Source organism: Anomalospiza imberbis, chromosome 14 (assembly GCF_031753505.1).
Source record: "Anomalospiza imberbis isolate Cuckoo-Finch-1a 21T00152 chromosome 14, ASM3175350v1, whole genome shotgun sequence".
Lineage (NCBI taxonomy): Eukaryota > Metazoa > Chordata > Aves > Passeriformes > Viduidae > Anomalospiza > Anomalospiza imberbis.
In genome coordinates this window covers 18,817,708-18,841,211 of record NC_089694.1, presented here as the reverse complement: position 1 = coordinate 18,841,211, position 23,504 = coordinate 18,817,708, and the positions used below count along the sequence as shown (strand labels likewise).

At 46.5% G+C, this 23,504-nt stretch overlaps 1 protein-coding gene across 1 annotated transcript; it reads right to left on the bottom strand.

The window, feature by feature from the left end:
- Positions 1-1,017: 1,017 nt before the first annotated feature.
- On the bottom strand, positions 1,018-14,450 carry PRPS1 (phosphoribosyl pyrophosphate synthetase 1). The gene is made up of 7 exons (XM_068205247.1): positions 14,159-14,450; positions 11,833-12,016; positions 11,386-11,484; positions 9,608-9,732; positions 7,713-7,886; positions 6,794-6,953; positions 1,018-3,125 (listed from the first exon to the last, which is right to left on the bottom strand). The coding sequence occupies exons 1-7, from the start codon at positions 14,278-14,280 to the stop codon at positions 3,033-3,035; spliced, it is 957 nt and encodes a 318-aa protein (XP_068061348.1). The 5' UTR covers positions 14,281-14,450; the 3' UTR covers positions 1,018-3,032.
- Between the last annotated feature and the right edge of the window lie 9,054 nt (positions 14,451-23,504).

Genomic DNA, 23,504 nt, shown 5'->3' with positions numbered 1-23,504 from the left:
GCCTAAGACACCCCACAGCTCACCTTGAGACTTTGGTGAAGTCTCCATCCCTTCTGATCTGAAGGTTTCAGAGCAGTGTAACTTTACACAGGTATGAGAACTCTCCCAAGGAGGTATCTCCTATCCTTTGGAAGAGCTACAATGTCATATGGCATATTAAAGTCTGTGCCCTCTCCCAACTCAAAACCCTGTTTTTATTAAAGTAACTAAGGAAACATTATATACTCATGAATAGCAATGGTCTCCTTATAGAAATGGCTGTAAAGCTCTGTTCTGTTTTTTTATCAAAGGAAGGTGAAATCTGCTACATAATCCTGACAAGACTCATAGCACCCACCCTGCTATTTGGAGGGGAAAAAAACCCCATTTTTTCCACTTATTCACTGGCCAGTACTGCAAGACATTTTAACAGACGGACAATTGCGATCCTCAGCAAAGGCCTGCCCGAGGCCCTGGTCATGTTCAATCTAGGCCTGGAGGTCTACTTGTAATGCCAAGGACCTTTCTCTAGACCTGCCATCTCATCCTTCTGACTTCATACTTTCCCATCTGCAACACACAGTGAGAAAAGATCAGGGTTTAGTCAGAACAAGCGCTTCTCAGGACATAATCCTACTGTCTCTGATCATCAGCTTTGTGCGAGACACTTACAAATTCTTCCTTTGTACTTGTTAAAATATTCAAGCTTCCCCCACCTGAACATTATGTGAACAAATCTGCTCAGATACATAATTGAACAGTACTAAAGAAGCTGCAATTCCACCTCTAACAATTAAGTCCAGGAAATCAAACATGGACAAAAGGAATTACTCAGTGCATGGTCCCATGCTTTTCCTTCCATGCAGTATAAGCAGAGCCAAGCTGAACCTCACAGCTGGCCACATACACAAGGGTTAAACCAGATGACCTTCCAAGGTCCCTTCTAAATAAAAATATTTCATGATCTGCCCTTAAATGACCCAACTCAGAAGATTCATGTCACTTAAGATGTTCAGAAGTATTTACAGGCAGAGGCTGTGGTTTTTAAATAAAAGTTTAATTCCTTCATCAGGTCTTAACTTGAAACACAAATGCTGCTGGAAATCCTTCCAGCGCTGCTCTGATGTCCTGGCTTTTGGCTCTCAGAGCAGCAGCAGGATGGCAGCAGGGGCTCCCATACAGGAGGTGGGATCACAGACTCTCAGGAGAGCTCAGTGCAGGATGCAAAGCAAAGAAGCAAGAGATGCAGTTTCCAGACAAACACCAATTCTTATACAAAAAGGAAAGCTCTATACTAATAGAAGTGTTAATGTTGCCACAGGACAGGAGTTTAGGAAGGGAGAGAAGTCTTCAGTAAAAGGCACAACTAAAGAAGTACTTCCCTAGATTTTAACCACATCTTTCAGTTAGTTCCACTTATACCCCAGCCCCCAGCCTCTCAAAGCCATGCTGGTTACTCTAGAAAGTAATTTCAAGTTCCTTCTTTTCCCTTTTTCCCTTCCTCCAGCTCAAAACAAATAAAAAAGGAGTGCTTATTAAAAAAAACAAAAAAACCAAAAAACCAACCAAACAAAAAAAAAACCCAAAACAAGAAAACAAAAAAAAATCAGAATAAAACAGTTTGGTCTATAAACCGTAAGAGTTCAAGAGAGATTTAGCAGTTTATCTTACGATTGTCTGGTACATTTTCAAAGTATTCAAGTTTCAGATGATACTTATTACATCCAAGAGCCTCAGCCAGCTCTAGTTTTGGTATTTTTCTTTCAGGCACTTTGTGGCCTGTCAGGTTGGTGTTAAATATGCAGTTCTCCCAGTATTATGTATCACCAGCCTCTTCAACCCATTGCCATGAACACTCCTGGGAAGCATCAGACCCACTCCAAGGGCTCCTTCAGGTTTTGTTGTCCTGCAACCTGCAGTGCTCCTTGGCTTAAGGTATTTTGCAAGAAGCAACGCTTTCAAGGAAAGGCAGACAGTGAGCAGGACAATGTGTCAGTAACTTCCAGGGTAACAGGACTGTAACAGGCATTGAATGAGAGGCTGAGCCAGCTGGACACAAAGCTGTTGTGTTTCAGGTCACCCCAGCATCTGAGCAGGCACTTGCTAGATGCAACAGCCTTGCTGCTGTCGGATAAAGAGGCTCTGTTCACTACTGTACTGGTAAAAAAAGGGTCAGGGGGTGGCACAGCAGGTCAAGGTGCAGCTGTAGCACATGACAGCAGTGCTCTAGTTAGCTAGCAAGGCTAACAGGAAGCTGTGAAATTGAGAAGCTGGTTTTAGCCTGCACTAGAAACCAAAGCACACAACCACCACAAGTTCTCTATGTCAGAGTTTTTGGAAAAGAACACTTGTCCAGGATGCACCTTCCCCACTAAGCACTGCACAGACTCTGCTCTCACCCTTGCTTTGCTGTGTAGTGCACTAAAGGGCATTTAATTTCATCAACAATTAAGAGGAATTCAAGTTTGCAAGCTACACTGATCTCCTTTTATGGGAGGAAGCTGTAGCAGAACCACCTCCTAGGTGTCTCCCAGGGCTTCACCAAGGGTCAAGCTTGGCCAAGACACAAGCCTTCCTCACCACTCCCCAAGGGCTCCGTCAGGTACAGAGTGGTAAGACAGCCAGCAGTCTCTTGGGCTCTTGCTGTAGATCCAGATCAACATGTCCTAGGGAGCTCTACTTCCCAAACAATTTAGGGTGCGTGTGCCAGATCATCTAACCCTGCCCACAGACAAACCCTCTCCCCCCCCCCCCTCAAAATAATTGTGGCAATTAGCCATGTGTCAGTCCTGCTCTCCACAGACCTGCAGAATTGAGTCAGTGCTACTGATCAGCTCCATGCACAGGGGTGCCGGTGGAGTTGGCTGTTACAAAGATGAGCTTTCCCCCTCCAGCCTCCCAGTGTTGGGAACAGAGCCAGTAAGCCCGACTTAAGCAGGAGCTGTGGAGAGCTGCACTGGAACAAGCAGAGTCTTCTACGGAACTTTACAACAAGCTGAACAACTTTTGGTTTTAAAAAAAAAAGCCATACAAGCAGCAGCTGACATCTGTTGTTATAAAGGGACATGGCTGAATAGGTAGGAAACAGATTCCCCATTATGAGTCCTCCTGATGGCCTCCGCAAGGATCATTGAGATGTCAATCACCTGGAAGGGAAGAAAGATGCATCAGTGCCATTGAGAAAAGGCATCAAGCCTGAAAGAACTGCTGGGAAGTCAGGGAGAACCTAAAGAATAAACTCATCACCCGTATTTCAACATGCCAGATGCAGCTAAATTACTTCTACACAGGATTAGGATTTAATTACATATAAGCCTGAAGATACCCTACAAATAGCACTACAAATATTCTAGTTGGTCTGTCAGTTACAGTCTACTGTCACCTTGCTTTGCTCAGACTCCCTAGGCTCAATCTGTTTACCACAGGACTCGCTTATTCACTTTTGTCGTGGTTTGACATGGAAGTAAATTCTTTCAGGAAGTTGGGTCAAACCAATCAGTGGTCAAGTTTGGATATTGGCACCTAAAGTGACCACTAAAGGTGTGGATACGCCTCTGAGAACACAGGGGGTTAAAAGCAGGAACTCCCAAGAGCTCGCTCTCTTTGGTTCCGGTCAGGGTGCTGTGCAGACCTCCCCTGCCCAGCCATGGGGCTGGGTGGAGGAGGGGAAGCCATGAGGCCTGGTCGAGGTGAGCCGAGGGGTAGAAGGACTGGAACCGAGCCAGCTCCTGTGGACGGAAGGGTGGAAAGAAGTGGAGATGCCTTTGTCATTCCCCCCCCCCAAGAGGGAAGAGACAGGGAGTCCAGACGGCACCTGTAACTTTGCCGGCAGAGGAGAAGAAGGAGGGGGAGATGCCCAGCCTTGGCCTTGGGAATGGCTGCTGGGCAGAGATTTCAGCCATCCAGGGAGTCTGAACTTTTAACCCTTTCCTGGGAAATGAAGGCTTTGTAAAATACTACTCCTCCTTGATTTGAAGTAGAAGAGAGACAGTCTGGGGTCTGAGATGATGGAAGAGGAAATTTTTGAGTTGTAAGGAGATGATGGAGTGGCTTGCGGCTGGACTTTTCTTGTTAGCCATAGACTGAACCAAATTCTCCTGACAGAGGCTGCACTTAGGGGGATGTGTTGGTAGGCTAAGAGACCTGTTTCAGTGACTACCAACAGAAAAATGGAGAGAACAGAGGAGAGTTGAAGAGGGTGTGGAGAGGCCCTCAGTCTTTGAGGAAGAAGAAGAGGAGAAGAAGATCTCTGTTCTTGGACCCTCGGCCCCAGGGGAAAATGGGGGGGACTGTAGTCCCAAGAGGAGATGCTGAACTGTTGTCTCTTTTGGTCCATGGCAAAGCGTCCTTAAAGGAGCCCTATGAACAGTCTGTCCATGCACGGTGGTGAGAGCCCTGTGACATGGAAAAGAAAGTGTCACACTGGCAGATTTTCTCCGGGTGGTTGCCATGTGTGACATGGAAACACAAGGGTGGCAATTGTGTTTCCTGGGGGGGTCTGTGGCACAGGAGAGACTCCTGTCTCCCTTGAAGGACTGAGTATTTGATTATCTGAAGGGTAGCAACTTGATCAGGATCCTGGGTGGTGTCTCACTGTGGGTTTGTTTGGAAATTAGGTGGGAGGAGGAGGGGTGTTTTGGAAGGTCTTCATTCAGGATTTAGTGTCTGTGTTTTTATAGTAGTAGTAGTTTAATAAAGTTCTTTTCTTTGTTATTAGGCTTGGGCCTGCTCTGCTGTGTTCCTGATCACATCTCACAGCAATTATTTAGGAAGGTGTATTTTCATGGGGGCGCTGGCATTGCGCCTGTGTCAAACCATAACAACTTTGTGCAGAGACGTTAGGACAGTCTAAATCAAGATGAAATCACTTCCCTTGAGCCAAGAGGTTTTACCACTGCTGCCAGCAGTCAGAGATGAAGCTGCTGTGCTGTAGCTCAGCTCCGGGCGCTGTGCTGGCTCCATCTGGTGGGGTCAGAAAGGTACCAGGAGGGAAAGCCGAGTCTCAGCCAAATCCCAGCTCTGAATCCCCACAGCTAAAGCATTTCAATATATGTAGGCCAGTAAGAATCACTGTATTCATGGTGCATTAAGGAAACCAAGTGAAAATCATATTTAATATTTTTTATCTTCTAGATAGTTTGTCTCTGAAGGGAAGAAAAAAATCAACAAGCTGCAGAGTAAAGCCTGAGACTTGTGACAAATCCTTTAGCTCTGTGCTCCTCAACATCAGACATCAGTGTGTAAATGTGAGGTATTAAAGGAGAGCCTGGAAAACTGCTCCACTGCAGTCCTTGGCTGCAGCTACTTACACAGAGGTTGCCAGTTTAACATTCTGCCTACGCCAGCTGCTGTGTGGAGCCTGGAAACAAGGTGAAGCACCAGAAATGTTTTACATGTTGCAGGACTATCATTCAGAAGTTAGTGCTGAAAGAAATGCAACCCAACAGCAGTTTGCAATCAGCTTATAACATATTTCCAAAAGCAGCTTAAAATTGACTGCAGCTTCAACCAGTTCAGCTTCCCTTTCACCAGCAGCCCAGTAGTGGGGAAGCCTCTACACTCACATCACAGTATTGGATGAGTGTGAGTAGTGCCAGAACTTCTCCAAATGCTCGTGGTCCTTGATACTGGTGCTGTGAAGCCACGGCCCATTTGGAATTAAATCTGGCAAAGGAAGTCAGGGACAAGAAGAATGTCTTCCTTCTGTTATTGATGTGTTTGGAAAAACCCAAGTATAATGTGGGCCTGTTACTAAAGGGAAGGGGGACCCTGGTGACAGAGGATGCAGAGAAGGCAGTGAGTCAGCACCTTCTTTGCATCAGTCTGCAATGAGCAGGAGACCAGGGTAAGGGAATGTTGGAAGGAAGAGTCTTCCTTAGGGAGGACTGGGATAAAGGACACTTGGCCAGACTTCATATCCACAAGTCCATGGGCCCTGATGGGATATATTCATGAGTACTGAGAGAGCTGGGAGACATCACAGCCAGGCACTCATGATCAGTTTTGAAAGGTTCTGGAGACCTGCAGAGGTGTCTGAGGACTGGAAGAAAGCAAATACAACCCAGAATTACTGGCCAGTCAGCCTCACATCAATCCCTGGACAGGTGACAGAGCACTTCATTCTGGAGGCCATCTCTATGCACATGGATGACAAGAACATGATCAGGAATAGTCAACATGGGTTCACCAAAGGCAAATCATGCTTGACCAACCTGATCACCTATGAGGAAGCAACTACCTAGCTGGGTGAGGGGAGAGAAGTGATATTGTCAACTTCAGCAAAGCTTTTGACACTGTCATGAAATTCTCACAGGCAAAACTCAAGAAGTGTTCACTGGATGAGTGGATTGAGAACTGGCTGAACAGCAGATTCTGGGGCTCAATAGCAACTTTAAGTTTTCATATGGATGGCAAAGGCTGGGCATGAAGTGACAGATACACAACAAAACTGTCAGCACCAACATCAGAAGTTCCTGTCTACCTCTGTTTCAGCATTGCACATCATCAGCACATCACTCCTCCAAAGGGCACACATCCAACTACTTGCTTACATCGTGGCCCCATTAAATCAGACACCTGATCTAAGTAAAACAAGCCCTGAAATAAAAAAGGGATGAGCTGCAACAGAAGCTGCTTTATACCAATGTAACATGTCTGTTACCCCACAGCAATAGGGCCAAGAGAACTAAGCAACACTGATGGCAGTGCCAACAGAACCACTGTCAACACTACATAGTATTGTGGGATTTTCACCCCCAACAGGTGAACAGACAAGGCTACCACCCCCCAGGAGTGACAGAAAATAGATGCTCACCTGGATTTTAGGGCACTGCTTCATCTTGTCCTCCTGGGGTATTGTGTTCGTGACTACAACTGCCTCAAAACAGGCATTGTTGATCCGGGAAATTGCTGGCCCAGAAAAGATCCCATGAGTTAAGATGGCATAAACTTTGGTGGCTCCAGCTGACACAAGCCTGCAAGGGGGAAGTAAAATGAGAAGGATGAGTAATTCTCAGCAAGTATTACGCTGACATTAGTGCAGGGCACATGGTAAGCATGACAGGAGACAGCACCATGTGCTTAGGTAACAGCCTACCTTTGACTCCCCCTCTACTGACTTGGGGGAAAAAAAACAGTTTGACAAGTACCAGGAAATCCACCACAGGCAAAGCACACACTGAAAAACCCCCATTGTTCTTAGCTCTGGAATATTTGGAACAGATCATACAAATCACCTTCTGTAATTTTTGCTTACACAAGGTAACAGATATTTCATACTGTGTTAATACTTTAATACTGTATTTAATACAATATGAAATACTGTGCTAATTTTTAATACTGTACTTAACAGTTAACCATCTTGCATATGTTGCTGTTTCTGTAAAAGGCATGTATGATATCAAAGTGTAAAAGGCATGAATGATATCAAAGTTTCAAGAGGTTATTTCTAATACAAAACCAGCTGATGGACCAGACAACACTTAATTCTACCTAGCATGGTCAGTGATGGTCCATTTTCAACACAGGGAAAAGAAAAGAGACTATGGTCTTCTACCTATACCCACCACAAGAACTTTTACTGGTTTTTTTCCCCTTATTTTGTATGACATGAATAATAAGAAACTGCATGAGCCTTGTGAAACTTGTCATGCAAATAATCTGCTTAACCCATTACACAGCATTCACTAAGAGCAGGTTCCTGGGTTAGGAAGGCAGCAGTCAGCCCCACTCACTTGTCTGCAGCGTGGCAGATGGTGCCACACGTGTCTGCCATGTCATCCACCAGGATGGCCACTCTGTCCTTGACGTCCCCCACCAGCACCATGCGATCGACCTCGTTGGCCTTCTTGCGCTCCTTGTGAATGAGGGCAAAGTCTACGTTCAACCGATCTGCAATGGAGGTCACTCTGAAGAGAGAACAGTTCCCAAACAACACTTAACTCCACACAGCAGCCTCGGCAAAGCTCTTTCAATATCAAGCAACTGCACTAAGAGGAGCTGTCACCACATCTGCTACTGCTCCCAAGCAATTAATAGAAGGCATTCTGCCACCTTCAAGTTTCTTTTCAAGTGGCTAAATTGCAACCTCTGATCTAATCTCTCTCAGAGACAGCAAATAGATCTCATCTTTCATCATGACCACTGTAAACTAATTTGCATTTAAGATGAAAACAAACCTTAACCAGCAAGGTCAGCAAACTTCAAGTGATGCACACACTTGGAAAGTTGTCATCCTTGTAACACTACACTGGAAAGGCTGAAGTTGTGCCATGACAGGGCTTTACTGTCACTTCTGTAAGCACTCAATCATCCTGCACACAAGCACTGGCATAGATTGTGGCAGGATTACACATCCAGGAAATTCAAACACACCACCTCACATTTATTTCCATTAAAGTGACTACAGAACAGCCTTACTAGAAAGATCTTAACCTTATATATTGATACTGATGAACAGTAGAGAGTTTAAAAGCATTAAGAGTGGAAGGAGTAAAACGCACATGCCCCCAAGAACCTCTGCACTTGAGGTAAGTAGACTCTTAGCCCCACTAGATCAGACTTATCATCCTGGTGGTCTTACACAAGACTATTAAACTAAACTGAAGTATTTGGTTTTCGTATTTCCATAAAAAACTGCACCAGCCAAGACTGACACATTTCAGTATAAGAGGCTTTTGAGCAGATTTTTTCAAGAGTCAGATTATATCTGGCTGGTTTGGCACTTCATATACTGTGTTATGCAACAAGCTGCAGAAATAGCTGAATGTACAGAAGGTCTTGCCCAATCTGTGGACCACAGCAAAGCTACAGAAGACACAGAGTGAGTGACCTGCAGTGTCAGTGTGTCTTGGCTGTCTGTAACACATCACTTCAAACATTCTGAGGCATGTGAATCAGATCAGCAACCACCAACACTGTGGTGTGACAGCCCTGGATTAAAGAATACATCTGTGTCCCTCTACTGTTCACATGTCCCTCTACTGTTCAGACAGAAGCATTAAGGAACAGCCTGGTTTCTCCTAAAAAGCCCCTGAGAACATTCAGAGCTGCCCACAAACTGCAGGGAGATTGTCAGGCTATCAAAATAGAAATGTGCTATAGCATATGCTGCTGCTTTTTGGAAAGGGACCATCTATCTTCCTCGTTCTCAGGGAAGATGAAGAGTAGCAGCAGGCTTGAATCACGGCTAGATATTCAAATCCAGGGTAATAAAGTAAGAAAATGCCTCAACACACTAAGTTTAATTCTGCAAAGAAAGCAGCCTAGATAAAAATGTATTAATCACCAGCAGTAAGCTCCCCTTGGCATAGGGGTGTAAAGCTACACCGTTTCCTCCTTCAATTGGCATAAATACTCTTGTACAAATTGGTTTAGTCCAAGGGATGCAGCTGTTGTACAATTCCTACCTATGCAGCTGTGATTCTAGAAGCTATTAAATCCTCCATGTAGCTCAAGAAACCTTCTAAACATTCCCTAGGAAGAATATCTGACCACTCTTCACCAGCTGTCCCAGACTGTCTGAGAGAAGGCAGACTGAAAGAAGGAACATGTTCTAAAAATAGGGTCACAAGTAGGAATTGAAGTAGACACAGAAGCAGCATCTCAAGCTACCTGTCTGACAGCTCACCTCTTGGCTCCACCAGCATCTGGTGAAACAATGGTGCAGTTCTTCCACTCTGGAATATTCTCTTTGATCCATTTCAGTACAGCAGGCTCGGCATACAAATTATCAACAGGGATATCAAAAAAACCCTGCAAGGAAGACAACAGGAACAGATGTAGCTGAAAGTCCCATTCTAGAAAGAGTTTTAAGAATCCTTCTATATTATCAGGCATGCAGTCATCACCTTTCCACAGTTTTCAGCATTCCTTTTTACTTCCCTTGATGTAAGGGCAGTAGTCTTTGGGATACACAGAATAGTAATGTAAGAAGTCTTCAGAACCAGAAATAGCTCAGCAGCATAAATAACACTTTATATTTAACACCTCCACAAAATGAAACTAGTTCTGTCCTGGGGGCTGCAGAAAGCCTGCAGCAAATGCACTCATTTCCAAAGCAGCTGGCTGCCTGTTTACAGTCAGTCTTTAAAGCTCATTACCCAAACTGTTCACATCTACAAAACAGGCTTGAGTAACATCTGTCTTTAAACTACTGCAGCTGGTTCCAGAACTTCACAGTGACCCCGCAGACTTCTCCAAATCTCCTAGGTCATCAAATGCCAGAAGTTAACCCTGGAGTAACAGGCAGGAGAGTAAGGAGCAGCTACTCCTGAGGAATGCTTCAAGGTACAGGGTAACAGATCCTTCTCACCATCATTCCTTCTGTTCTCAGCAACACAGCAGCTACAGGGACAAGGCTGAAACCAGCCAGATGCTGGAAGCACATATGCACAAATTATCCCATTAAATCTCATCACTGCTGCTGGTGAAAGGTCAGCACACACCAATTCCAAGCCCTGTAGGAAGAGGGGACCCCCTTGGGCACAGTTATTTCATGCTCTGAGAGCCTTCTCAGCTGTGCCCCTACAGATTTTTTGGGCATTTCTGGGCAGATCATACTGAATTGTGAAGGACAGCACTTCCAACTGTTAAAACAACAGCCAGCCCACTTACTTCAGCAGGCAGTAGCTACTTTACCCTTTGCAGAAATACAACAGACATCCTTCCCTCTGACAAACCCCTCTCAGTTGCACCAAGTTGGCTTCTTGGTCTTGAGCACTTGCTCAAGGTACAGAAAAACAAAACCAAATTGAGTTTGCAGCCTCTCCTCTCCCTGGCAAATATTCCTGCCAGTTTTCTTACACAGCCCAGGTCAAGACTTAGTTGCTCTGTGAGATATTTTGTTCATAAGCTGACAAAGCTATGAATAATTTTCAATTCACTACCAGCCTGGGAGAGAACCAAGGCCAGCCTGTGTGGGAGGGTGGCACTGAATGGATACAAGTGGGATTGTCCATCTTGCCAGAGGCAGGCTATCAGATCACTCTCCTGGTCTACTAAACCCACAAATGCAGCTGTGCCAGGACACCTGAGGGCAGAACTAACTGCTCACTTCTCCAAGACAACGCACTAAGTATCAGAAAGCTCTGCTCAGAATTTAAAGACACTCTCCATCTCACATTCCTCTAAGGTTTAATGAAGAATAAACAGTGTCACAGTGTGACAGCAAAGCTGTAGTGATCACTTACTAGTTCGTTTACACAAGACTCCGCACACTCAGTCTGATGAAGAACAACAGCACTTTCACTTACAGGTTAACCTGTTACCCACCTCCCCATCCAGTCCCAAATTCCCAAGTCCTGATCACTGCAATATCTCAAAAAAGCAGATGACTGGAAAGCTTGCAAAGCACTCAGGAGGCTCAGACCTGAATTGGTTAAGTGCCTTCCTGATTTTTGCTCCTACCTGAATCTGAGATGCATGCAGGTCCATGGTGATTATGTGATCTGCACCTGCCACAGACAGCATGTTTGCAACCAACTTGGCAGAGATTGGAGCTCGACTCTTGTACAGGAAAAAAAAAAAAAAGACAGTATAAGACAAGTTCAACTCCTTCATCAAGATGTCAGCCTTCTGCTTCCAGGCAGTGATTCACAAGCAGTTACTAAAAGAAGCACTCATTAACATTGTATCTTCTCATCAGCTAGTGATTAGACTTTAGAACATTTTCAAGAAGAACTATATCTTTATGAAAAGATCATTTTGCAGTCCAATGTCTCCAAGTTTAACGAACTGAAGAGAGGTTGGATATTCAGAGGAGGCGACAAAACTTCATTTAAATCCTCTCCAGCAGTCAGTACTTTCAAGGTGTGCATTCAACATCCCTGCAGAAACCTTTACCACATCCCTTACCTTGTCCTTTTTGTCCTGCCGGGCATAAGGGAAGCAGGGGATGACAGCTGTGACTCTGCTGGCTGAGGCAATTTTACAGGCATTTATCATGATGAGGAGCTCCATCAGATTGTCATTGATTTCCCCACAGCCACTCTGCACAATGTAGACGTCCTCCCCACGAACACTCTCGCCTATTTCCACGCTGGGAACAGAGGAGAAGACAGCTGTAGCCAAACACAAATTAAAGCACAGCCAGTACCTGTGCCCGCAGAGCAACCCAGGCACTGCATCCCCAAAGGTCTGTGGGTGACAGTGCCATATAATCGAGGCTGTTGAGCAGGAACACTGCTGTTTATTTGCTCAGTGGCTATTTTACAGCGCTCACGCATCAGATTTAATGGTCCAGCCAGTAAGGCTAAAAGCACCCAGCATGTACTCTTGATCTCAACACAAGCTGAGCATGTAAACACCCCAGAGCAGGCCTTGCTCCTCTGGAATCACAAGCACAGGCACCTCTAAAAGCAGCAAGGACCATGGCCAGCCACCAGCCAGAGTGGGGTCAAACTGCTACCAAAGCAACACTGCAGCCAATTATCAGACTGAGACTCGTAACAGCCATTCAGTGGCTCCAGCAGAGAAGCACTCCAGCCTTTCACTCTGGAAAGGCTTCTGGGGTTAATTTTCTCCTGGATGCAGCGCACACTAATCCCTGCTGATGAAGGGCCTGAACACAAGCCAAAGGTCCTGTTTGCCAGAAGCAAAATGCCAGCTCCAGTGCATGTACGGACACACCTGCACCAGAAAGTGGGGAAGAAACCACCTCATTTATAGAGCCCCTCAGGGTAGAGTTCTGTCTCTAATATTTCCTTCTCTGACCTTTCTGATCTCTTCAAACTTTTTTTGATGACTGTTATCTATTTATAGTCTTACTACTCAACATCCATCAGCGAGCTGCTGCCATCTTTACTGCCCACTGACTTACAGGATGCATCCATCTCTCGTGGAGAGCTTCTGCCAACAAGAACTCTCTGCTGGGGAACTGTGTGATTATCAGCAGTTAGCACATAAGTGTCATCTCCAATATTAGGGTGATTTAAGATATTTATGGTACAAAAAAGTCTATGAATTATTCTGTTGAAACAGTCTTACTCTTTTGGGGAAGCACCTGCTGTCAGTTTATTAGGGTAAATAAGATGCTTTTTAAGTCTTCAAGTCACATTACCTGCTGACATAGGAACCTGCTGGCCAGCCAGCTAGATGGGTAAGAACAGTTAATAAAGAACAATGAGAACAGTGCAAGGGTTGTAAATCAAAAAGAACTTTTTATAACTCCTCTACACCTCTCTGAACTACCTCTGAGGTTTCACAATCAATACCCATGGCGAGAGGAACATGATATCATACGTCACATGTACATCCTGGAAAAAAAAAAAAATCTGTTTCCAGAAGGAGTGGGTTGGAGCAATCAAGGTTCTTTGTATTATACTCTGTGGTGTATACACGGTTGGTGTATTCTCTAAGACAAGCTTAAGGAGCTCTGAACAACTTTAAACCTTTTTAGCTTTACGTAGGAAGGCAGCAAGATTTTTAAAGCACATACATAAGACAAGGCGAATGTTAGGTCTCAAAGCTGGAGGGACACAGACTGCGTGACTGCAAACGCACCGTGGGATGCACGGAGGTGTGAGCCTCTTTCCTTAGGAATTCCATCCACACTTTCTAAGACTCTGAAGCTCCTCAGAGAAGTTTAAAGTTACCAGCTACATGCTGAACACAAAATTATGAAGGCTCAAGTCAGAGTTTAGATTTAAGCACGAAAAAGCCTAATCAGCGTAGCTGTAACTCCGAGATGCGCCATCCCACCAGCGGCTTTGGGATGGAGGGGGCAAGGTCCGGATGGCGAACTGCACCGCTCCGACACTTGCCACAGCGGCCAGGTCACACAAACCCGCCAAGTCCAGGAGCCCCGCGCGGCCCCGGGGGCCGGGGAAGGCCCAAAGGCGGCGGGGGAAGCCCGCGTGGGGCCCGCGCCGCCGGAGGCACGGCCCGGGCCGCACATGGCTCCCGGGGCGCACCGCGGCCCCGCCTCGCCCAGCACCGAGAGCCGGCTCTGCCCGGGGGGACGCGCGAGGCGCCCCAGGGCTCCGGGCCAGCGGGGGCCCGGCGGGAGCGCTCCGGGGACGTCTCCGAGCGCAGCTCCGCTTCTCTGCAGCCGGGCCCGACCGCACGGCCCCAGAACTACGACCCCCATCACCCCCCGCGCGGAGGCCGCGCGGCACCTAGCGCCGCAGCGCCGCGCGGCCTGCCGGGAGCTGTAGTGCGACCGCGCCCCGCCCCGCCTCACCATGTCTCCTGGTTGCTGAACTTCTTGGTGACCACCTTGCCCAGCTCCAGGCCCAAGCGGTCGGCGATCTTCTGGGACAAGTCCTGGTGCGAGCTACCGCTGAAGATCTTGATGTTGGGCATGGCGGCGGCTGCGGCACCGGCGCCCTTTTTCTCCTCCTCCTCGTCGCTCCGCCACGCAGCGCCCGCGGCTGCCGCGCGGGGACCCGCCCGCCTCCTGCGAGGACGCGGCACGGTGGGCACAGGTCACACCAGTCGCCTCTACGCCGCCATCTTACCCTTTCCCGCCTACTGCGCCGACGCTTTATAGCCTCTCCGCCCCTAGGACACGCCCACATCCGCTTCCCATTGGCTGTGTTGCCGCAGGGGGCGGGGTTCCGTTCACCGGCGCGGCGGTAGTGGGCGGGGCTTGGCGCGTCTCCTTCCCCGTGAGGGCGAAGGGAGGCGAGCTCAGCCTCCCGTCGGGGGCGGGGCCTAGGGCAGGAGGCGGCCCGCGATTGGTCGCTGTGTGGCGGCCTGGGCCGCGATTGGCCAGGGCGGCGGCGGCAGGAGCGCGCGGCCGGCCCTGCCCCACGTGGCCGCGGCGGGAGCCGCCGCCCCCCGGCGGCCATGATGGCGCCCGCCGCGCCGGGGGAGGGAGCGGCGATGGCCCCGCCGCCGCCCCGCGCCGCCGCGCCCGCGCCCCCGGCCCCGCGCCCCCCGCCGCGCCCGCCGCCTGCGGGGCCCCGCGCCGCCGCCGCCGCGTCCGTTACCTCAGCATGCCGGCGTGCCCGCGCCCGCCGCGTCCGTCCCCCGCCGCCCTGCGCGGCGCTGCGCTGAGCTGGCGTCACCCGGCGGGCCGCGTGTGAGGCGGTACCGGCTGACAGCGGGTGGCAGCGGGCCCGCTGCGGCACCGCCGAGCCCCGCGCCGGGGCCGCCGGCCGTGCCCTTCAAGGGTTGTTTTGATTTTGGATGGATCACGCTGCACCCCGCGTGGGGGCTGTTTTAACAGGCTGATGAATGCCTGACGGGTTCTTACCTCTGTAATTGGGTCCTATAGATAATTATATATATATATATATATATATATATATATATATATATATATATATATGTATATGCATATATGTGTATATGTATATATGTATATATATGTATATGTGTATATATATATATGTATATATATATAAAATACATAATATATACATAATGTGTATATATATATAATTATATATATTTTATATATATATTTTATATATATATAATACATAATATCTATAATGTGTATATATAAAATTATATATATTTTATATATATATATTTATATATAATACATAATATATATAATTATATATATATATGTATATATATGTATATATATATAAAATACATAATATATATAATGTGTGTATATATATAAAATTATGTATATTATATATATATATTATATATATAATACATAATATATATATAATTATATATAATGATATATATTTTATATATATATAATGATATATATAATGTATTATATATATAAATATAATAAATTATATATATTTTGTATATAATAAAATATATAGATTTTATACATATATATAGGGATTTTGTACCCAATTCTATAGCAAATTACATATTGATACATACATGTGTGTGTATATATCTATCTTATATATAATTATGTATGTAACTAACTAGGCGATCACCAAATCAGTCTTCTGTGAATTATCTGTTTGTATGTGACTGCGTTATGCATACTAATTTATCTTTAGTGAAATTAAACATTGTGCTTAAGGGTTTTTTACCTTTAAACCTGGATTGTTAACCTTTAAACCTGGATATAATTTAATCATCGAATATCCTGGGTTGTGAGGGAATCACGAACTCCTGGCCCAGCACAGGACAGCCCCAAGAATCCCACTCATGTGATTTTTATAGTGGTTCTAAATTTCTGAATTCTCATTCTAAATTTCTGATCCAGTCCCCAGTTGTTGAAAGGCCAATATAGTCCTGTCCTTTTTCTAAGACTTAATTATCTCAAATTACCTTTCACTGCTGTGAAGGAAATGACACTCACATTTTAGCTTGTATATATTATAAACCCCTTCAAAATCAAGAGGCCCTGTGGTTTGTCCCAGAAAATGCAGGAATTGATAATTGCTCACATTTCTGTGTTTCTATCAGACACACAACAGCCAGCAAGCGCAGGGCAATGGTGACACCAAGCCAGTGACTGCACTCCCTGTCTGTGCTTGTTGTTTTCCCCACAAAGTGAAGGAGGAAGATTGACACATTTATGTAAATATTAAAAAAAAACAACAACAAAAAAACCCAAAAAAAACCCCCACAAAACCAAAAAAACCCCACAGACAGCTTCTTCAGAATTTTCATGCAATTTTGTAATTCCTACTCATGCTACCTGAATTTCTGAGAGACAATAAACTTCTGCAGTGAATTTGACATTGATTTGCTTTGAGCCCTTGAGAATTCAACTAGAAGAAACCGTTCACAGTCAAAGGGGGTGTGGGGCTGGACATGTTTTCTTTATTTTCTTAAAACTCTCCTGGCCCCAAGTGCTGCTGCCACTATCCCCAAAGAGCCATAAATTAATGACTACAATACCGTACTTGGAGGAGGTTTTCTATAACACTTTCTACAGTGTCATTAAATTTGGAATTCATCTGCAAAAAAGTAGATAATCGATTCCCATGCTTGGCATTGATGGCACTGGAATATTAATATTGGTAATTTTGATTATTTTCTGGTGTAGCTGTGGCAGTTTTGAGATGCTGTGACAGACAACAAACCCAGGGAATGCGGAAGGAAGAACGCAGCCCTTTGCTTCTAATTTGTTGCTTATCATTGCTCATCTTAACAAACAAAATTAATCTTAGCAGTGAAGAAAATTTCACTGGAGAGTAGCTACCTCATGGGATTTGAGGAAACCTCCCACATTTCCAGCAGACACATTTTTGCCCCAAATCCACATCACTGCAGCCATGCACGGCTGACTCCAGGCCTTTGATCTGGGGCACACCTTGAAGTATTTGCTTCACTCTTGTTTTAAATTCCATTTAATTGAATATAGAACGAGTTTTCTGTGCTCCAGCATCCCAGGCACAGAAAACAGAAACATCTCAGTTTATTTGTGAAGCAGGCACTGGGACTCTGAGGCTGAAGGCAGCAGAGGGTATATTTAAACATGCAAATTATGCCTCTCATTGATGAGCCCTGCCTGGGCTTCCCTCCACAGGACTTTGGAAGAAGCTTTCCCATCAGGTTCCTCCTGGCATCACAGAGATGCGATTTGGAGGAGTGAAAAATCCAACCAAAAACAAAAAACAAAAAAAAAAAAAAAAGGAATTTAATCCTTAATCCTAAAACCAGGAAGTAACAAGCTGTTATGTGTAAAATCAAAGGGTTTTTTTCCCCTTTCTGAGCAGGCGGCCAGGTGTGTTTTCACACCCACCTGCTTCCCTCGGTATTTCAGCCTCCACCGTGCCTTTGTAGATCAGCCAGCGCTTTGTTCCTGAGGACAAAAGTCCACCTCCACTAACGACTCACCGAGCTCTTGGAAGAGGATAACCTCAGGGATTTGCTTCAGGAGAAGCTCTTAAGGCACCAAAGTCTAAGTGAAACAAAGCCAAGAACTCGCTCAGGAGGTTCCTGAGCCGCAGCTTGTCTCCGAGCAGTGTGCTTTGCCATGCAGGGACAAGGAGAAGCAGCTTTGCGCAGTGAGAGGTTTATCTGGTTCTTGGGATGAAAGGAGAGATTGTGTGCTTGCATCCATTCAAAACCAAACTCGCACTGGCTTGGGAGTCAGGATTTCTGTCAGGATATTCAAAGGATGCTCAGGGAAATGATCACAGATGGTGAAAGTGCATTGGAGTGTCTCAGCTCTTGTGTGGACGCCCTTATTCAGAATTAAAGCACCTCATTGCAGCTGGTGAGCCTCATTCTGAAAGCAAAATACAATAAATTGAATTATTTCCTTTCGAGCTAAAGGATTTTATTTGGTTTTCCTGTGCTTTACAGTACTGACAAGCACAAGCTGGCCTGGGCAAGCAGAAAGGACAAGCTCATGGCCCGAGGTGCTGTGTTCCATCAAGTTCTGTAAATTGTGAATTAAATTACCGTCCAGCTATTTTACTTACCTGATTCCAAGGAGGTGCAATTAATCAGAAATACCTTTGTGTGTCACAAGCTGAGAATGAATTTCCCAGGAAGTTTCAAGCAGCACATTAACAGCATCAAATTTCATGGTGATGTCAATCAAGACTAGTAGCCCTCGCACTTTCCTGCATACAATTGCCACTCAGTTACCACCAGCCACTAATCAAGAGCACATTTTCATGCAAAAAGCCTGTGGCTGAGGGTTGCTATTTCTTTCTGTTGCCTTGTGACTTCACTGCCTCACAGCTGGTTCTGTTAATGAATGGCACTTGATGGAAATAACACCGGCCTCTGCCCTTTTGCCTTGGTGGCTGAAAGTAGGAGCCGCGAAAAATTGGAGGTCAAAAAAAGTAAAGAAAAGTGGAGGTAGAGAAAGGGTGGGAGGATGGATAGGAAAGTAGAGGCTGAGGAAAAAAAAAAATGCCAAAAAGGTTGGAAGGCTGAAAACTAGAGGCTAAAAAGGGGAGGGAGGCTAAAAGCTGATGCCAAAGAGGGGTGAGGGGCTGGCGGAGAGGGGGAAGGTTTCGGAATGGTGCTCACCCGTACCGCTGTAAATATTCCCAGAGTTACACAGGACATCGCTGGACCACACCAGCAAGGAAAAGCTCACGTTTTATCGGGAAAAAGCTAAAATTCTGGGAAATAAACGGTATTGCCAAGTCTCCACTGGAACCAATACAGACTTGGAGATCGGTTTTAAAGGATCCCTTTTTGTTCCTGATCTTTCCACTCAGCGTTTTTACTGTGCCTTTCTAAGGAGCCCAGGTAAAATACGAGGAATGAGCCATCTTGCCTTCGGAAGAGGTGTAGATTTAGGATTTTAGGAAGAGGTTAGATTTAGGAGCATTTCCAAGATGCTTTTTAAAGTGGGATTTAGTAAAGCATTTTAAAGTGTCCTGACCTAGAGCATGTCCCCAGCCCTTTCATCTTCTCACCAGCCCTTGGCACGGGCAACAAACCTTAGAGGGGCAGCACTGGAATTTCTGCCACTTTGGGCATGGTGTGTTTGCTTTTTTATAACTTTAATATTCCAGCTGCAGAAACCCTGCTCCATCCATTCTGTATGTGGGGGACAGGTGACAGCCAGGGGCACCATCTCAGCTGGCCTGGGACGTTGTGCAGCAGCTGCAGTGGGATGAGGTGTCTGCTCATGCCCTGACATGGAATTACATAACAGGACAGAAAAACCTCTGGAAAAAATTCCTGTCAAGTGTGCAGACTGTTTTTGTGTATATTAGGCATGTTTGGGTGCTGTAAATAGGCTGAGATGACTTTGCTCCCTGGCAGACTTCTCCCATGGGCACAGAAAGCCACAGGTGTCCTGCCCAGCCCCACTGTGACTGCCCACATGAGGAATTTGTTAGGATATTTCACACAGGAATCCAGACACTGTGCTTTAAATGAGGATAAAATTTAGACATTACTCACTTCCATTTGACTGTCAGCTCTCGTGGGCACGATGAAAGCAGCAGTGGGTCCCAGCCATTGAGCTCGCTCTGCTGTTGTATCTGGGGCTCCTGCAACTCCTGGGTAGTGTTGCCAAGACCTTGGAGAGGAGGGAAATCCTGACAGGAGAATGTGACTGCTCCACCATGGGGATTAGAGCTGAAAGTGCTCTCAGCCATGGTGCCCAGTTGTTGTCTCCAGCTGACAACGACCAGCAAAGTTCACGGAGACACAAAACCTATCTTGGGACTGCCGCATGAGGCCTGCTGGTTTTCCAGCCTCTGCCTTTGACACTTTAACCCCTAACAGCCAGGTAGTGAGGTTTAACCTCAGCTGGCAAAGCAGCACCACACGGCCGAACAGATAAAGCAAAAGCTGCACAGGCAAGCAAAGCTAAGCAGGGAATTCATCCACTGCCTCCCTTGCAGGCAGGTGTTCCAGGAAGGCAGGGCTCCATCACTTGGGACTTGGGAGGACAAACTCAGAATGTCCCCCCTTCCTCCTTCTCCCCCAGCTTTATGTGCTGAGGGTGATGCCAAAAGGTCTGGGATATCCCTGGGGTCAGCTGGGATCAGCTGTCCTGGCTGTGCCCCCCAGCTCCTTGAGCCCCCCCAGCTCCTCACTGGTGAGGGTGAGGAGCAGGACAGGCCCTGGCTGTGTGCAATGCCTGCTCAGGGATAACTCAAACATCCCTGGGTCATCAGCCCTGTTTCCAGCACAAAACCAAACCCAGCTGCTGTGAGGAAAGTTAACTCTACCCCAACCAAAACCAGCACACCAGGTCTTCTGTTGGTCTCCTGAGCATTAGAGGGACCAGCAGTGGCCCAAATTTTGTTCCCTTTCTGTCCATGGTGACTGATAGAGCCCTGGTGAGAGCTGCTTGAGAGCAGACATAGATTAGGGGAGATTAAGGGAGGGAGCAGACTGTGGGGTTACAGGGCCAGGAGCGTGCGCTGTGGCTGAGCCCGGGAGCTGGGAAGGTCCTGGAGGAAATCTGCACCAGCCATGAGGCTACAGCAGAGCACTCAGGGGGAAGGCAATGTGAGAAGGGCAGGTGCTGCTGGCTTTGCTCTGAGAAGGTGCTGAAGGGCAGCAAACCCAATCTGCCACTCTCAGGCAGATTGCTGTGGTGGGAGGGGATGTAGAAAAATTGGTTTATCACACAATATTTGAACTTGCTTTGACTTCCTGGGGCACAGTGGCCTTGAGGTGAAGAACTGTTGGTGCTAAATGAGAACCAGCCAGTCTGCAGGGAGATAAACTAGATGGGCGGTGAAATGGGAACTAGATTTGGGGGAAAAAACCCCACTTTTAATTCTCTGTGCTGTGTTACTGAGATGCATGTTTTGGAAATAGCTGTGATTCAGAACCATTAACAAGAACATTTTACCTGGAGAGGGTATTTACAAATCTCCAACAAGAGCAGGGACTAAGAGACGAGTACAGCAATGTCATCCTCCGGGGTATGTACCAGTCCAGCTCCTCTGCTGACACAGGGACATCTGGCTGCTCCTGGATAATATCCCTGTACAAAGAACACCATTCTGATGGTGTGCTTCTTGCCCTCTAGATGGTACTAAGCACCGAGTCTGAAATTGCGGATTAAACTGCCTGCTGTCAATAACATTTTCAGGCTCTGGGAGTTGTTAGAAAACCTCTTGGCTTTTCCTTGGTTTTGATCCATATCCAGCTTTATAAATAGGTAGGTTTTGTCCCATTCAGTGTCGTTGTTATTTCAGCAAGGGAAATGGTGTGATGCAGATTAAAATAACCAGCCTGGAGGCACAGAGAACGTGTGTGAGTCTCAAGTTGCTGCCGCCTTTGCTTTAGACAACACGTTCAACCCCCGTATAGAGAATGACCCAGTTCCTATAGGGGTTGTTTTTGTGTTGGATCCTTATTAGACTTGGCTTTTATAATTCCTGGAGGCTTTGGGGTGTATAGAGGGAACACACGTCAACACCTTCCTCCCTGATAAACGGAGAGCAGTTCATGGTGCCAGGCAAAAACGTGTACATTGGATATCATCTGTAGCTAGGAAATTGTTTGCTCAGAATTCTCCGCAGGTCTGGCATTCTGCTTTGCTGGGTTTTCCCCTGCAGACACACCAGAGAAGTCCCAGAGGGCAGCAGAGCCATCAGGCCACTGATGGCAGGGCCACACTGTCACCTCTTCCCAAGCAGAAGAGCCAGGAAAGGGTTGGGTGAAAACACAGACTGGAGCTGGTCAGTGGGTGCTCACCTTGGCTCACCTGAAAGGGATCAGGCAGGGTGACTGCTGCTGCCTTGCCCTTCTGGGTGAGAATTAAACCAGAACAGCCATTAGCAAAACAAAAGTGACCTTGGCAAATCACACAGTTCATTTCAAACCTGAGATACCTGCATTTCTATAGCAACAAAAATAGGAGGTTTTGCTTACAAATAGTGTCTTGTACATCTAAGAATAGCCACATTTCCACAGAATTCTTAAAAAAAGACACAAATGCTAGTTTGGATATTAAGATTAATATATTTAATCTTTCTTGTTTGTAAAACAAGACAAATTTGTGTATAGATATAACATATTTTTTTTTATTTATATATACTATATACAGACAATAAAAAAATTTTCCTCTGTATTAGACTGAGAGATTTATGGAGGAATGATATAGGCATAACGGGGAGCTTTGAAGAAACTCAGAGTTTCATACTAAGTAATTCCCAGGGAAAAGGAAAACACGTCTCCCTGTCAGCCTTCAGCACTGTAACAGGCCTTGCCCACCATGGACTGAAGTCCCAGTTGGCTCTTCCACTGGATATTTGCTACATGGTTCTTGAAATCAGGAGGCTGTCCCCACAGCAGGATCCTGTGTGCCTTGCTGACAGCCACGGCCCCAGTCTGGGACAGCCATGGGCCAGGGGAGGTTATTGCACTCCAAGGACGCGCGTGTTAAAAGCACATTTGTGCATTTCCATAGCTCCTATGGAAGAACGAGACATTTCGAATGTGCATATTTATCAAAAACAATAGAGATGGGAAGTGACTGCTGGCACGGAGATCCCTGATCATCCCGAAGGGCTGGGGCGAGCTGGCTGGGTTGGCCAGCTGCCCTCACCCCTGTGAGGCCAGGGCTGTGACCTCCTGCCCAGCCGCAGGGGGTGTGACAGGGACGGGTGCTGGATCCCGGCGGGACGTGAGCTGCAGTGGGTGGCAGGGTGAGGGCAATGCAATGTGTGACCTTGCATTTCTCTCCTTGCTCTGTTTTGGAGGGTAGGTGGCTGCAGGGAAACACCAGTTAAGGCTGTCTCATTGATTATGTCTATTACTAGACTGGGAGGAGGAGGGGAACTTTGGGGTGGGAAGGAACACAAATAGGAATCATTTTACCATTCACCTAGGAGTGAAAACAAAAACCCCAAAACAATAAAAAAAACCCAACTCCGAGTAAATAACCACCTCAGAGAACTAAATAATGCTTCTTATGGCAGTCAGCCTGGTAAAGACAGAAGAACCCCAACACCCTGGCAAAGAGGACAGTCCCTGCCTGGCTCATGGTCAAAGCTGATCTGGGCCTCCTCTAATGGTCACAGTGAAAAGAAATAGGAGAGGGTCTGGGCTGAGCCTTGGGGGGCATGAACCTAACCTCTGGAGAATGGTGTGAGAGTGGTCTCCCCTCAGCTGCTACCCACCTTCTGGCTTGCAGTGGTCAAAGATCAATCAATCTGGGTTCCTTGCAGGGTCTCCAGCATGGATTCATCCATCCAGAAGAGGAA